Here is a 16810-nt window from a genome sequence, read left to right on the forward strand (position 1 = left end):
GTGTAACTCTGTTCTAACGCCGTCCTAACGCTGTAAAGAGTAGTATTACTACCACATTAGTGGCGTTAGTGGTTGCATGTGACTTTGGCACGCGAGGTAGTATACAAGAAGAGCATGTCGCCGAAGTTTCCGATGTAGTGTTGTATGTCTAAACGTACAAACGCAGCAACAACATGGCGACGTATATGGAAGGGCAGGCAGATGTATATATACTATGTACGTGCCTCTACATGTGACAACTTGCTGCCGTTCATGAAAAGCAAACTAAATTTTTCCCTCTTCAAAACGTAAAGCAATGGATTCGTCAAGACAATTCATACGAATTCCTTCCAGATATGAAGAAAGAAAACCGTCAAAACTACTTACACACGCGTGGCTAATCATACCGTAGTTAGCGGTGTGAACGCGCTTGTGCTCATATTGGCCTAATTAGCCTGGCCATAGCTAGTCTAGATGTCGGTGTAAAGTTTAGCATTTATGGCACTTGGTCATAGAAGGATGAGATAATTGACGACATCCGCACACGTGACCAAACCATATATAGCATAGCAAAAGGCTGGCTGTGCTATTGACAAAAATTTGAGAGCTATTGAGAATTTCGTAGGTCTAGAGTGAGAGCGAAAAGAAAGTAAACTGACAGGTGCAAGTGTACAGCGCGACGCTAAAAATAATAATCATTATATGTCCTATTCTTCCGCCCTCTAGTCGGCTGGCTGTGATAAATGTTCTTCACGACATCCCATGTCTGGTCATCTGGGATACAAGAAAACTTATTACTGCGTTTGTACTCAGTATTATTCAAAAGACATTGGTCAAGACGTCAAAACCTTCGCCCAGTCTTGTTTGCCATGCCAGTTGCGTAAACTGCCACCACCACGTCATTCCGGTCAACTGCAGTTGTCCAGCGCTTCTCAACCTTTTCAAGTAGTGGAAATTGATATCTTCCGTCTTCTTCCCTCTACTACTCATGGTAACCGCTATGTTGTCGTTATATTAGATCGCTTTTCTCGCGAGACGAAACTCGCTGCGGGACCTAATATTACTGCAACTATAGTGGCCGATGTCCTTGTTGATAAGGTGGTTTTTTGCCCTGGCTGCCCATCTCACCTTTTGTCTGATCGAGGTACGCAATTCGTCTCTCGCTTGTTCTGAAGCCTAGCAGACCGTTTCGGTGCACAAGAATTTTACTAGTCCCGATCATCCTCAGACTAACGGTCGAGTGGAGCGCATGAACCGTTACATTGCTTTAGCTCTAACAGCATCTGCTAATGACCAAAAAACGGATTGGAATGAGTATTTAAATGCCATTGCCCTTGTCTATCAAACTAGCTTTATTGACGCTATTGGCAACACTCCATTCTACTTGCTGTACGGTTGTGATCCACGCCTTCCGACTGATGTTCTTTCTAGTACTCCACGCGTTCTAGACATTGATGCTCAGTATAAGGTTTGTCTCTCACACAAAAGATCAAAGACACATATACAATTGCTCAAGTTTATCGGAGTCAGCCAATCGCCATCGCAACGCCATTACGATACCAGCCATCATCAGGTTCATTTTGCCGACGGAAACCTTGTCCTTCTTCACTCTTCCGCTCAAAAGCCCGGTGTTTCTCCAAAGCTCACTAGCTACTAGGAAGTCCTTTCAGAGTTCGACAAAAACTCTCCCACGTGCTTTGCGAGATATCCAATCTCCAGACCGGTCGAGTTACTAAAGCACGCGTTCAACGCCTTCAAGCATTACATTCTTTGGATGCTACTACTTCTCAGCCTGTTTCTACCGATGATTCCACCGGTGCTCGACTCTTTCCTTCTTATGACGACGACTCTGATTCTGACTCTGCATCTTCTGTTTCCTCTGAAGTTTGTCCAGTTTCCACTATCTGTTCACGTCCGGTTCGTGCAACTGCTTTTGTCGCGGTTGCTCGATTTCCTGACTTATAATTCGTTTTTAGCTTCGCCTAGTTTTCGTTTTCGGTTTGCTTCAGTTTTGTCGTGTTCTTTGCGTTTTATCGGCCACACGAGGACGTGCCACTAGCAAAAGTGAATTTCAGAGTAATTATGTTAATGCTACATCAATGTAGCTACGCCTATTCACTTCTGTTATAAGACTGTTTGGGTATTGCACAAATCAATACTTTACATTTTGTCTTTTTGTACGATTCCTGCGTACTTCCCCAGCTTCTTGTCTACAGAACTCAATACATAGCCATACCATTCAGCAAAAGCACCCCGAAAGGAGTCTTTCTAATTGGGACAAAGCGAGGAGCTTTAGAAAGCCGAAGAAGACTTGTCTGGGCAGCTGGGTGTTGCTCTAAGCAATCGCCCTCTTTGTCAATTGCGCTGCCATTCTGAAACGTACGAGAGTTCTAAAGCGTCATGTGGATAGAACGAAGTCCCGGCTATCATCTGTGACGTTATACATGCATCGGTTGTTACGGAATATATTTTCCAATATTTCTGTAAAGTATTGAGCAGTAGCGCTATGCGCATAACATAGGTGTGGTGGTAGCTCCCCAGCCATTGTCCATAGCGATGAATAATGCGCATTGAGCATATAATATCTTGCAAAAGCGTTTCAATACCTCCGTCTGGTTATTTTTTAACGACCAATCATCGGTTGCAATGTATCTTACTAGTCTCCGCGATTGGTTCTGACGTTAGACACCGAAAGACCTTGAATCCGACCGTTATTTCTTTTGAAAACCGTTCGGCGACCTTTTTCTTTTTCTGCGAACGGGTTTTGGTCAAGTAAACGAGTAGACTCGCCCACAATGATTGACGTTTCCTAGCTCTTAATCAGTAGTACGGATAAGGAGTTTGACTTTGCAGGTTACTTGAAACGTTATTGAAAGGATAGACGAGAGTTGGGAACGTCTACGACTGGTAGTGAGCGACATGAAGAAGTTTGGTTTTGTCCTGTGGAAAATTCAAAGCGTGACATTAGACTTGATTGCTGAATTGCTGTATTTGAGATTGTTTTGGTACTTCTATTAAAGTAAAAAGCATTTAGAAACATATGCAGTGTGTAGAGGATGTACGCTGACAATCTAGACTACAGTCTAGAGCAGTTTAGCAGCAGAATATTGCTCATTAGAGTCAGGTGTCAAATGGTTGCAATAAAACGTCCCTATAGCGACATGTTCTTGCAGATTTCTCAACAAAGTGCTCGCAGAAAGGCCGCAAAAATCAACACGGAACTTCATCTCGATAAAAGTAACAAGACTAGGGGCCATTTTCACATCTTAGACCGTTCCCTTCAAACAACCACCCCGTAAGTGTCGTCAGAGTCACTTAGATTTGTCTAAAATATTCATTTTGCGTCCGTTTTACAGGTGTATAAAGGACGATGGTACTCCCTGCCTTTTCCTAGCCTTGCAAGCCAGGCTCTTCCGCGCAGTCGCTAAGCTAAGCGCACGTGAATCACGTGAGAAGGAGCAGCTTTTGCCGGAATTGATCCAGCGCGAGAAGAGCCTGGTCGCTTTCGAAAACGTCATAGTGACGTGGGACCCCGGATCCGGTTTCATAGCTGATAACGCTAATTCGATAAGCTAAACCTGTAGGTACGTATGAAAGTTGAGTCGGCATCGCTTCACCCACTTGCTTGTTTGCTCAAAGTACGTAGTTGACATCATCGTTTGCTTCTAGTACGTATACATACAGCTCCACCATGTAATATTCTGCGGTGTCACAACTCCTTTTCAGCATTCAGTTTCGCCAACATGTACAGTACACCGCCGAATCTAGACGACTACCAATCTGCAGCGCGGTAGTTTGAGAACTCATGCGTTGTACGCGGTTAGCGTATGTACTGTAGCACTCAGATCTAGCGAGTCAATGCATTGAAACAAGTCGTACGTAGTACACAATACGAGTCAACTCTACACTTCCTGAACATGGTAGGTCCACTGCAATTCGGTTTTCCCACGCCTAGGGGTTTCCAGTTCACCGTGAGGAGAGCCAAGCCAATATCGTACAAACAGCTTCTTGCTAGGTCGAAAGGACCGTGACACGTTCATTTCAGATAGACTGCCTTAGCAATACACGCCATCTGATCATGACGTGATCTCCGTTCCTGTCTGGAGAGGTCAACAAGCTATAAGCCACTGCTTTGATGAACTGTTGAGTGAAACACGGCAAGCATTTCTCACACCATTTCCCCACAGACTCTAAATGTCAGAATAGACGCGCAAGAGTGGTGTGAACGCTGCTACATCGATTTCAAACCTGCAGATAAGTTCAGTAGAAAGAAACGATGCTAGAGAGTGTAATTTCTCCGGACCAGTACCATGTAGGCCATTGCTGGCCTCATTATTCACCAGCACTTTGTCCATCAACAGCTTTACTAGCTTTCGTGTTCAAGTGCTCTCTGCGGAGGGCTTGTCTGCGCTTTAGGTATCAAACGCAATTACATTAACGAGCTCTTTAGGAAATCGAATTAGCCTTATCCAAGCTATAAAACCGGATTCGGGGTCCCACGTCACTATGACGTTCTCGAAAGCGACCAGGCTCTTCTCGCGCTGGATCAGTTCCGGCAAAATCTCCTCTTCCTCGCGTGATTCGCATGCGTTTAGCTCAGCGACTGCGCGAAAGAGCCTGGCTTGCGATGCTGGGCTTTTCCATCAACACCCTGACAGAAAAAAGTTGGTCGTTACACCCTCTGCCCTTGCGGGAAACCACACTGGTTCTCACGCAAGAGGGCTTCCGCTCTGGGTTTGATCCTGTTCAATATAACACGAGTAAAATCTTTGCTGGGAATGCTCAAGAGTGCAATGCTTCTACAGTCGTCGCACTCGCAACGACTTCCCTTCTTGTGAAGAGGGAAAATGAGGTGGTTCAACCATTCTGAGGAGATACTCTCGCTGCTCCAGATGAAGTTGAACAGTGAAGTGAGCTTGCAGATGGTTTCACCTCCTCCCAACTTCAGCTACTCAGCAGATATGCCATCATCTCCTGATGCCTTACCATCACTGAGCTCTGTGATAGCTACCTGAATCTCATCTTCAAGTATGGGCTAGTGCAAGTTTTCATCATCTGGGAATACTTCTGTGTAAGATGGTGTGGCAGCAATGATGTCTGGTAGTGCATCAGTATCCAACTGGCAGCTCCATGAGCAACAATTAGACACTTCTGCAAACTGTTGTGCCCAACGTTGAAGCTTGTCGATGTCACTCGAGAGAATGGATCTATTTTTTGCTAGGATGTTGGATGATAAAGTCTTGGATGCCTGTTTCTTAAGTAGCCCGAGATCTTTGACTACGCTCTCACCACAACCTAGTTGCTGTTAACATGTTTTCTTTCTTTTCATCTTCTACTGCTCTATCACTCCACCAGGCATTCCTTGCTTTGTCAGCAGCCACCTTGGTTAAACTTCTCAGTCTGCGATACTCTGCAAAGGCATTTCGATGTTGCTGGTCACCAATACTAGATATATTTCCTAGGTGTAGCCACGCTTCATTCTTCTTCCTGGAGAGGTTTCTTACTTCTTCCGTGACCCAATCAGCCTCATTCTTCTTTAGCAAGGGTGGTAGGTTGCCACTGTCTTCCTGGATGGCTGACTTGGAGGAGGCCCACTCATCCTCAATACTAGGTGAACATGGACTACGCGTAACATGGTAGTTGACATTAGCATCTGCGAGAGATTTCTCAAAAAGGCTAATATTTTGTCTGATAGTAAACCTTGGTCTGTCGAGTAGGAGGAGGATGACACTGATGACGCTTCGCTTTAATCTTGAATCGAAACTGGAGACAACGAGCTCGCTGTCTGATTGATGGTAAACTCCCGGGTAAACACGCGTGTTCATAACTACACACACACACACACACACACACACACACACACACACACACACACACACACACACACACACACACACACACACACACATTGCGCTACGTACTACCGTCTACATGCGAATGCAGTAGTTCCATGCTAACCAACCTCTAATATCCTTTGCAAGACTTACAGCAATTAACTCCTACGTCGTCAGAGTGACCGCAATTTGTGAAACCCCAATCAGCAAATGAGCAGTCAGCGAGTGAAGACTCTGTACCGCTACAGTGAACGTCATCCATCCAAATTTCTCCTGTCCCTTGACCGAAATAAGCCTCCGGATAAACAGACACAGCACCGAAGAATCCCAATTGGCGGCATACGACAATAGCATCTTTGATATCGAAGTAATCGTCGCACACCGTGCCCCATTCAAAACTTGCAATGCAAAATACAATAAAAATACGATTTCTTGACGTTTGATTGAAACATTTATGATATTCTAGACAACCGTAATGCAAGCAAGCACACGTGCAGCACACTCATGCATCGACCTACACTTACATTTACACACACACACACACACACACACACACACACACACACACACACACACACACACACACACACACACACACACACACACACACACACAAGAAGATATTTGATATATTTTTATAACTTTAACATGGCTAGGAAGGTAAGAAAGCGCAAGAACACACAAAATTGGTAGAATAAGATACGCTAAAACTACCGTTCTATATTCCATACATGTGTGTGTGTGTGTGTGTGTGTGTGTGTGTGTGTGTGTGTGTGTGTGTGTGTGTGTGTGTGTGTGTGTGTGTGTGTGTGTGTGTGTGTGTGTGTGTATTCTCAATATAATTGGCACAGGGATTCTGTTACCCGGATCTTTAATTAAAACAAAAATTATTTAAAAACATTTAGAACATTAATGCTATCATCTGTTGCTTGCCTGAAAATACTTGGATGTAGCCAAGGTTTACACTATTGGCTGATATCGATCTACAAATTGTGAAGAAGGAGTATGGTAAAAAGCAAAAAATTAACAAACTAGAAAGACTTTGAAACGTAATTACTATTGTTAAACGTTAAATTGTTATGCTAATCGTCAAGTGATGAAATCAGTGATAAATAAGCAAATAATATAAATAAATAAATAATACTTGTAGTAAATTTCCACTCTGCCTTGGTTGCTTAGAGAAGAACCATTCAGACGTACACTTCCTGTACTTATGCTTGAAGCTGTAGAAGAGAGACAATATAATTTCGCAATTACTAAACCAGTGTTACTATTTTAAGGATATCAGAGCATGGGCTACTATTCTAACATAGGTCATTTTTATTTCAAACCTCCTTGACAGAGGCTAGACTGGTTCCTACAAGAGTCTTGGACAATACCGTTCATGGGCAACAGCTTGTTCATTTTGCTACCAGTGAACATGCATCATACAAGTATATTACATGTTTGTTACAAGTATGCAAGCTGCCTGCAGTATTTAGCATTATGGTATCATACAGCATTATTGCTAGGGTAAGGTTATGTGCTGATATTGCCACGGAAACGGATGCCGCCAATTACCTAGTTGTTGCAATAACGCATAAATGATTAAAGAAACCCGCATACACTCTAGTGTTGCTATGTCAACAACACAACGCAGTTGTAGACTCGCTACAATTAGTGACAGTATACTGCTAGCGAGAAAATAATTACAGTCTAACTGGTGTAGAAGTAATGGGCAAGAGAACGACTGGATAGCAGCCAAGAGTTTAGTACTTTAGTGCTTCTTTATTGCTTAAGATATTGGATTATGTCCTAAACTGTCACGAGAGCGAATACCGTCAACTATTTCCAGTGTTGTAACTGCATTTCCAATGCTGCAGTGGTCACTGGTGAGATGTGATCATGTGGCAGCAAATTGTACAATGCACCTATCAAACTCTTAACAGTGTTTCTCATAAAAATAATTCGCCTCAAATCAAGATATTTGGCACAAAGACTGCTTTTCCTTTAATTAAGTCATACGTATAAACATGTCTTGGCCTGTTGTGTGTAGTGACGTGCACGTGACCTTGTGTCTCATGACATACCAAATATGCATCATTGTATCCTAGGTTCGCAACCCAGGGCTTGGCACTCTAGTGCTTATTCATTACCTTTAGAATGATTGATGTGTACAGATCAACACAAATGTATACGTATCATGTGTTCATAGTAGATGTGAACGTTAATTATATGTATAAGGTCGAAGTTCTTACGAAAGTTCTTGTAAGATTTTTGATGCAATTACCTACAATTTCTTACAAAATCTTGATAAATTTTTTTGCTCTAGCAGTATTGTTTTGACTCCAATATTTTTTTATTCCGATCCTCTAGTGTTATATTTGTCGCTATTTTACAATAAAAACAACAAATACTACTAAAATACAAGACATTTTCTAAACGTTTTAAAATGGCTGCTTCCATAAACCTAAGATCCTGCAAGAACTTTATACCATCTTGCAAAAAATTAGCGAAAATTAGAAAAAAATGTAAGAAATTGCAAATTTCTTCTTCTTGCAAGATCTTCTGCAAGAAGTTCGATCTGGAACGCTATACAACAAGGTAGGGCGTAGATATAGCCTAGCGTCGAGGTTGCACAGTCTAGAGTCCATTTCACTGAAAAGAGGTTGTAGCTTAGAGAGTCGCATCAAAACTCTAAGGCCTCGCTCATGATTTTCGAAGATTGATATCAATGATCATGAGCTGGGTGTTGACTTGCCTTGCGTTGTCATGCTTCGCACTCATACTACGTTTATTTTAAGTTAGTTCAATAAAGACGCACTAAGCGCTAATTCCTCGGCATTTGTTCACTTGCAGGCTATTTCTACGTACACCAATTAGACTGCAATTGTTTTCTCACTAAACGTTTGTAACGAATTAGTGCTATAGTCTAAGCGCGTTTATCGTCTAGCTCTTACTGCTACCAGCGGGATAGGTCGTTGACCATAACAACGTCCTTTCATCTCAATAACGTACGAGATATAATTACATCGCAATAGTGTAAGAGCATGTTCACACCGGTCCTAATCATGATAAGTGTAACTCTGTTCTAACGCCGTCCTAACGCTGTAAAGAGTAGTATTACTACCACATTAGTGGCGTTAGTGGTTGCATGTGACTTTGGCACGCGAGGTAGTATACAAGAAGAGCATGTCGCCGAAGTTTCCGATGTAGTGTTGTATGTCTAAACGTACAAACGCAGCAACAACATGGCGACGTATATGGAAGGGCAGGCAGATGTATATATACTATGTACGTGCCTCTACATGTGACAACTTGCTGCCGTTCATGAAAAGCAAACTAAATTTTTCCCTCTTCAAAACGTAAAGCAATGGATTCGTCAAGACAATTCATACGAATTCCTTCCAGATATGAAGAAAGAAAACCGTCAAAACTACTTACACACGCGTGGCTAATCATACCGTAGTTAGCGGTGTGAACGCGCTTGTGCTCATATTGGCCTAATTAGCCTGGCCATAGCTAGTCTAGATGTCGGTGTAAAGTTTAGCATTTATGGCACTTGGTCATAGAAGGATGAGATAATTGACGACATCCGCACACGTGACCAAACCATATATAGCATAGCAAAAGGCTGGCTGTGCTATTGACAAAAATTTGAGAGCTATTGAGAATTTCGTAGGTCTAGAGTGAGAGCGAAAAGAAAGTAAACTGACAGGTGCAAGTGTACAGCGCGACGCTACAAATAATAATACCTGCGATAACAATGAGCAGATGCGCTATTGCCGGTCGCTATAGTCGTGAAATAATGTCGGTCGTTGGTCTGCAACCGTATTACTCTAACCCTAGCGCATGCCAGCCTTGAGTTAGTAACGAAATCAAACCATAACAAAAAATAACTGAATGGCAAACGCCACGTTCTCTAGCCGAAACGCGCAGCTTGTTTCGCATGCTCGAAAATTTTCCTAGATTCCAGACTAGCCTCCATCGAATACTAGAGTACGTTCAAAGAATGGAGAGTCCGTGGGAAAATTCCCGTATCTCGGCAAGTGCACCGCCTACGCCGTTGATAAATATATCATTCCAGTGCACGTGACTAGGTGGAGTCAGATCTCTAGACAAATTAACTCTATTGATCCTGGGTTAGTAGATACAGCATGCTTCCGAAAAGAGACTCTTCCCATGATTAGGGTATGTGTACCTAATTGTGGACACTCCCCGGTAATTTGAGTTACAATCGCTGTTTTCTCTTGTAGCCTGCACGAAGAGACAGTGAAACATGTCCGATATACGCAGCAATGTCTAGGCTTCGTAACGGTACCTGTACGACTAGAATCGCACAACGTCAGCTAGCGCACTAGCACAATATACGGGATAACGTCTGTAAACAGCCTGGACGCGGGGTGTATCCTAATTGTGGACACTTTTTTCTCCGTTACAGAAAGCGACTGAGTCTGAGTAACAGCTGGACTAGATACCTGAATGGTAGCCTCACAAACTGGTATTTTGTGCCGCAATCAAAACCATGTTCTGTGATGTATCACCTCTGTCTAGAATGGCGTCATGCCTTTCAAATTTTGCAGAAACCAAGTGTTCTGTCTACGATACAATGCAGGACACGATCAATCATGTTTAGATGAACGTCTGAACTGTAAACTGTGGTTCTGACATCTTTTTGTGTTGCTGGTGGAGCTGATTATTGATATCAGACAAGGTAGTTTTGACCTTCCACCTATCCTAGGTGAGTTTGTAGGTTTTCAATTTGTGTCTTATTGTTGTCAGATCTAGTAGCAGTGAAGACAGTCAAACTCTGACTGGATTACGAATGTTGCTGATATTGAAATTGCACCTACTTTGTTCGTTCTCATTTCATACCCTATTGTGGCCAGATGTAGTAGCAGTGAAAACAGCTAGATTGTCAGTGGATTAATGATATCTAGATCTAGTATGAGTGAAGATATTCACGTGTTTACTGGACAGGAATTACACGTTCGCTCTATGCACATAATGCGCTTCTCTAACACGTTACAAGTCAACGTAACTAGGCTCAAAACTTTACCAAGATACTCGATAATTGCTTAACTAACGTCAGGGCATTTTCATGATCCAACAAAAGATCGATTCGTGTACCTCGAATTTGTGGACGTGATGGGAGGAACCTTGTACGTGCTAACAGTTTCGCAGGTGAATCGTCGTGATACACCACAGAACATAGTTTTGATTGCGGCCCAAAATACCAGCTTGTGCGGCAACCATTCAGGTATCTAGTCCAGCTGTTACTCAGACCCAGTCGCTTTCTGTGGCGGAGAAAAATATGTCCACAATTAGGATACACCCCCGTTTGGGCTGTTCACAGACGTTATCCCGTATATGGTACTAGTGCGCTAGCACACGTTGTGCGATTCTAGTCGTACAGGTATTGTTCCAAAGCTTAGACACTGGTGCTTACATCGGACATGCTTCCCTCTCTCTCCAATGCAGGTTACCAGAGAAACAGCGTTTGTAACTCAAATTACCGGGGAGTGTCCACAATTAGGAACACCTACCCTACCAACAAAGAATATACCGGAAGCGACACCCACGAGACTAATTGTATTATTTAATCATTGTTGTCAGTCTCGCCGTCTCCTACGAGGATCTCTTCACTGTCTGAAGAGTCCTCCGCACCTACTAATATTTCTACCGCTTGTTCTACCACGCCGTCTGACGTTCTGTTCCACTTTCTGGATGATGTGGTCGACACAATTCTTCCATTTCGCCGCCGGCACATTTCAACATCTTGTCTGGCCAGTTGTTCGAATGGCAGAAAACTGTTGTCAGGGCAGACCCTGACGTACTAAAAAAGAGAGATAGTAGGCAGTGAGGGCTGGGTAGCAACCATTGCTCTAATTGCTCATTTATCGATTGTTAGTATTACAATCCATCATGATAACAATATTGTTGTTTCCGTCATAATTGTCCTAGCTGGTAACCACATTTCCCACGGGCCTTCCATTCTTACGCAGTTCAGTAATGTCTATACACAAGCAAGCAGAACTGACGCTGCCTGTTGATCGGTAACTACATTATGAGCGCCCAGCGGTATCATCAGACAGACTTGTATGCATGATTGAGCCGGGATCAAACCGCTAACAAACTCACTTCATCTACATTGTACAGCACTGATACGAGACACATTTCATCTAACATAACTTACCAACTATGACTGTCGAGCATACGAATGCCGCGAACAAAGAAGACCACGACAGGTCTGCTTGCATGACGCGAATGTTATACACATACCCGGATGTGAACTCAGTCGCCTCCGCAGGAAACTGAGGCTGAGCATTAATTAATTGACTTCTAGCCTGTTTAAATTTAGACAGAAATAATAAAAGTTTTTTTGACAGTGACACGCACAAGCATGTCTTGACTTCATCGTGGCCTCGTTTGAAGCCATTCGAAATTTGAAAAATGCGACAATTCAGCAGCTGCTTCCCTCGGAATAATTATTCGAAATACTGTGTGAGTACACACGGCAGAAACGGTAGTGAAATATTGTGGACATAGCTGACAGTACAGGAGGCAATTAACGGTCAAGCTGATGTATAGATGGAATTAGCCTCGTACCAGACCCTCTCTCGCTGTCGTGCTCGGTTCCCGTATACTACGATACCCCCGGAGTTGTCGTGTTATACGGGAATCGAGAACGACGGCGCGAGCGGGTCTGGTACGAGACTAGATGGAAAGACGTGTTCTCACAACTGAAAGACCAGTATGCATATATATATATATATATATATATATATATATATATATATATATATATATATATATATATGCACAGAAGGATTGATGCTTTTAATTTAGAGACAGTACCCGAAAGATAGCTGGATCATACATCTACGTCAATAAAAGACATTTAAAGTCAATGGACAGCTTTGATAAAAATGATTTATAAGTACATATAATCTTTATATTACAAGTTTAAAAGATTAAAATCTTTAAAAGAATAGACAAGATTGGCTTAATTAAATATACCACGTCAAGATTGGAAACCGAGTATTACGATCTAATTAAAGTTTTGGCCACTGATAATGATAACCATACATTGACCATCAATTTGATGTTTAGCACTTGAAAATTAAAAACATCTCAGGAGTATGAAAAAACTGCAGTAAAGCAATAAATGGAATAGGGTTGATCTCGAATCATCTCTGCTAGTCACCTGCTACATGTGACAAAAATCCTGATCGTAACTCTTCGAGAAAACTGACTATCCGTATAGCACACCATAAAGTAATAGCTCACTTGCCCGTTATCTCCATGCACACGAGCAGATTAGATTATCAGTTGTTGGTTATTTAATTTATTGGTGTATGCATACATTCATGAAGTATGTCTCATTTACACAATTAGCAGCTGCGAACAGAATTCTTAGGTTACAGATAGCGTTCTTTGTCCAAGCTGATTGCATTATTGATCGTTAGTTCACCGGTGTAGCGTGGTCCTCACGTTTGGGTCAGACCACGCTCATTTCTCACACAAAGTCACGCCCATTTCTCATACAAAGCCCCGCCCATTTTCTACTTTTCTACCTCTTTCTTTGTGATATCTAAGTGAATTAGTATCAATTTCAGGTTACAAATAAACTGTCAGACTGAGTACCGTCAGTGTGCGTCAAAAGGAGTGGAAACACTTACCGTCCGTGCCAAAAATGTTTTCATGACTTGCTGCGATCATCAAAACTAGATGGCATCTCGATGACAATAGAATCTAGAAGACCAATTCAGCAAACGACGTTGACCAATTTAGCATTTCGTAATCTAGCGAGCAACATAGGTCTAGCTATATAGTTTTAAATACAAACCTGTGGAGAAAGTACCGTGGAGTGCAAGCAAATCATTAGGTAGCGGAGACGCAGGAGATTCCATTCTCCCGTCATTCGATTGGTCAACCGTAATTAACTAGACTTACTTGAAAAAGAATTGATGGATAGGCTTCTGCATGCCTTTTTGATGCGGTCTTCTTTGACTCTGCCATTGCCGGATAGCGACGTCTCAACTAAGTGATGGTCATGTGCACTTTAATTAAGAGTCGACAATTTCTCGACACTGGTTCTAGCATACCGAAATAATGATGTGTATTGTAACAGACTTAGAGTTAACGTCGTCGTCAATCGTCAACATACTACTCTGAGACTAAGAGGACTGTCACTGTTTAGTAACTTATAATTATAGTTCTGCTTGAAGCAAAGTGACACGCCCAAAATGTTTTGGGGGCTATAGCCTCCCCAGCCCCTCCCCGACGCTAGGCCTGTGGTTAGTTAATATCCTGTTCGTGAGTTTGAATACTCACCTTGATGATCTGTTTTCCGGACATAAACTAATTCACGTCTCGTCTGACTCTCGCCATTTGGACAGTCTCGTTGCTAATCTACGTAACAAGTTTCGTTCCGAGAAATTAGCTGCGAGTTTTACGTCTTAAATTAGGTCGCTGTTCGCTCTCCTTTTCGTAAAAAAACAAAAACCAAAGTGTAACCAAGTGTTCCATTCCAAGAAATTAGCAGTGTGTATCATTTACTCAAGTAGGAAATCACTTGTTGTTCCTTCCTCACCTGTATATAATGCAAACAAGGTCTCGCGACACGCAACAATTTGACAGTACGTACCTTTACACGTCGTCACTTCGAAGATGTTGCTGCCGCTGCAAAGAAAGGGCGCGTATCGTACGTGGCAACTATTCGACGCGCGTACACAAGAATACTAAAGCAAGCGTATTTTTGCAAAACTGCGTTAGATATACTAAAAATATTTTGCCTTTTCGACGTCCCGGCAATAAAGGACATGCTCCGGGCGTACCTTCAGACGTGAGAAATTGGAAATCCCATAAAGATCCGATGGGCCTATCCAGAAATATTCGCGATCGCGTGCGAGTGAAGGCGGGTTCTATCGGCAGGAAATTGCGTCATCAGGAAGAAGACCGGAAGATGACGACAGCTTCACTTTCGCTCTCCGTCGTTTCGGAGTGCGCGAGCCAAATTCTATATGAGATAAGAATCGCCGTTCGGGACAAACGCTCTTACAGACAGAAACAACGACAGACAGAAAGACAGCTCCTTTATCTAGAGAGATAGAAATGAAAACACATGGGATGATATTCTAGTCACTTCATTACATGTGCTCATTTACGCTTTCTTCTACACAACAGAGAAGCTGAGGTAAGGGTGGTACTGCATAAACAAACGATTGCTGAATGATGTAGAAAGATTAAACGTCAGCAACTGCTGAAGTATAAAGCAAAATGCTTAGTAAAATACTTAATTAATTAATGAATTCTAATTAATTAATAAAAGTGTAAACAGATTGCATCAATAGAATTTGCTTCTGACATTGAGCTTGGAATCAATAAATTGCAATATTGTACATCAAAGAACAGATATAAGTACCAACGAAAAAGTAATCTGGAACTACATGTGCAGACGTACACGACAAACAAGTCAAGCAACATATATGCGAACAAGACACGAGCCTATCAATGCACACAGCACGTCACTAATTCTATCAGCAAGCAGCAAACAGCAAGCACCATCTAGTTTGCAGCGCAACATCAAGTAGACTTCTTCACAAATTCCAATCCTGACGCTACTCAACAAACAACAGCGACTAACATTTAGTTCTCAGTGTCAGCCTTGAGGCGGATACCCGCTTCCTGCCGCTGGACCATACCCGTATGGCTGAGGAGGACGGTACGCATCAACTTGTGTAGGATGACCGTGTTCCTGCTCTACCGACATCTCGTAAGAAGGTGGCTGGATTTCTGATTCATTAGGCGGTTTAAAAACCTGAGGTGGTGGATAAGGTTGCTGTGGGGGATAAAAATGAGGTGGAGGATAAGACTGAGAAGGCGGATACAAAGACTGGGGGCCCGGAGTCTGTCCGGGATGTTGCCCAGGAACTACAACTCCTGGTTGCTGAACACCACCAGTATACGTCACTGTAGTAGCTGTAGTTCTTCTTGCCCTACAACGTCGACACAAGACAACAACCACGACGATAACAATAATGATAATAACTAGAGGAACAGCCACAGCGATGGCAATAATTGCAGCCAAACCTGTCATAGAAACAGAATACATACGACCATAAGATATGAGTCAAACCAAATCGTCGATAATGAAATATCTTACTTAAATCACCTAATAACAAAACAACGGTTTAGTAACATGGAAACAACCATCAATATCATAGGAAATGTATTATTACTGCATTTAACGCCGACATCTTCGGAGTGAGAGCAGTCTGATCGTCCCAAACTGCCGTGATAGCAAGACAATAATCGACTCTCGTCGCCATCACAATCAACGTCCTCGAGAACAATGCGGCCACTTGCATATCCGTAATACGCATTACCACGGGCGTCCGCATTAGAAGTGGAATAACCCAGTTGGCGACACACAACTCGAGCTTCCGAGTCCGAGAAACCATCATCACAAACTGTACCCCATTGTGTACTATACAATCGCAAAATTTAAATAACTATACAAAACCAAATAAAACAAAACAACAAAAGGCAAAATAATATATAAATACAGTAGAACCTTGCTAATCCGGATTTTGCTAATCCGGACCTCGCTGATCCGAATCCTCGCTAATCCGAATTACCTTTGGTGCCCTGCTTTGCGTACCCAGATCCTATTGGACAGCCTGCGGTTATCTAGTTTTCAGCAAATGCGCGTATCTAACTATTTTAAATCCAGACTGTCACGTTATTTAGAAGTAAATGTACTCGTTGCAGCAGTGTCCTTTACCACAAACATGACATGTGTGTAGATATATGTAAATGCCTAGTGATCTGGATGTCCGAGGCAAAGTCTGGACCTCCAAGGTTACGCGTTTTGGCATTTCTGATAATTCGAACAATTCACTAATCCGAACGGAGCTTGGCACGGGGCTGTACGGACTAGCGAGGTTCTACTGTATACTAAAATTTTGTAATAAATAACATATAAAAGGCAAAACGTCAGTGATCTCAATACC

The 16810-nt window shown here is 42.5% G+C and overlaps 2 protein-coding genes across 2 annotated transcripts in view; both read right to left on the bottom strand.

Annotated features, from left to right (window-relative positions):
- LOC134184501 (putative DMBT1-like protein) overlaps positions 1 to 12074 on the bottom strand; it is a 24843-nt gene extending 12769 nt beyond the window's left edge. The window contains exons 1-3 of the mRNA XM_062652207.1: positions 11989 to 12074; positions 6958 to 7036; positions 5967 to 6211 (exon numbers count right to left, since the gene is read on the bottom strand). Of these exons, the coding sequence (XP_062508191.1) occupies positions 5967 to 6211; positions 6958 to 7036; positions 11989 to 12052 (388 nt within the window). The 5' untranslated portion in view covers positions 12053 to 12074. The remainder of the gene's footprint in view (positions 1 to 5966; positions 6212 to 6957; positions 7037 to 11988) is intronic.
- Positions 12075 to 15169: 3095 nt separating this feature from the next.
- Positions 15170 to 15949, bottom strand: LOC134184502 (annexin A7-like). Its single transcript, XM_062652208.1, has one exon. The coding sequence runs from the start codon at positions 15907 to 15909 to the stop codon at positions 15457 to 15459; it is 453 nt and encodes a 150-aa protein (XP_062508192.1). The 5' UTR covers positions 15910 to 15949; the 3' UTR covers positions 15170 to 15456.
- Between the last annotated feature and the right edge of the window lie 861 nt (positions 15950 to 16810).

This window comes from Corticium candelabrum, chromosome 9 (genome assembly GCF_963422355.1).
Source record: "Corticium candelabrum chromosome 9, ooCorCand1.1, whole genome shotgun sequence".
NCBI lineage: Eukaryota > Metazoa > Porifera > Homoscleromorpha > Homosclerophorida > Plakinidae > Corticium > Corticium candelabrum.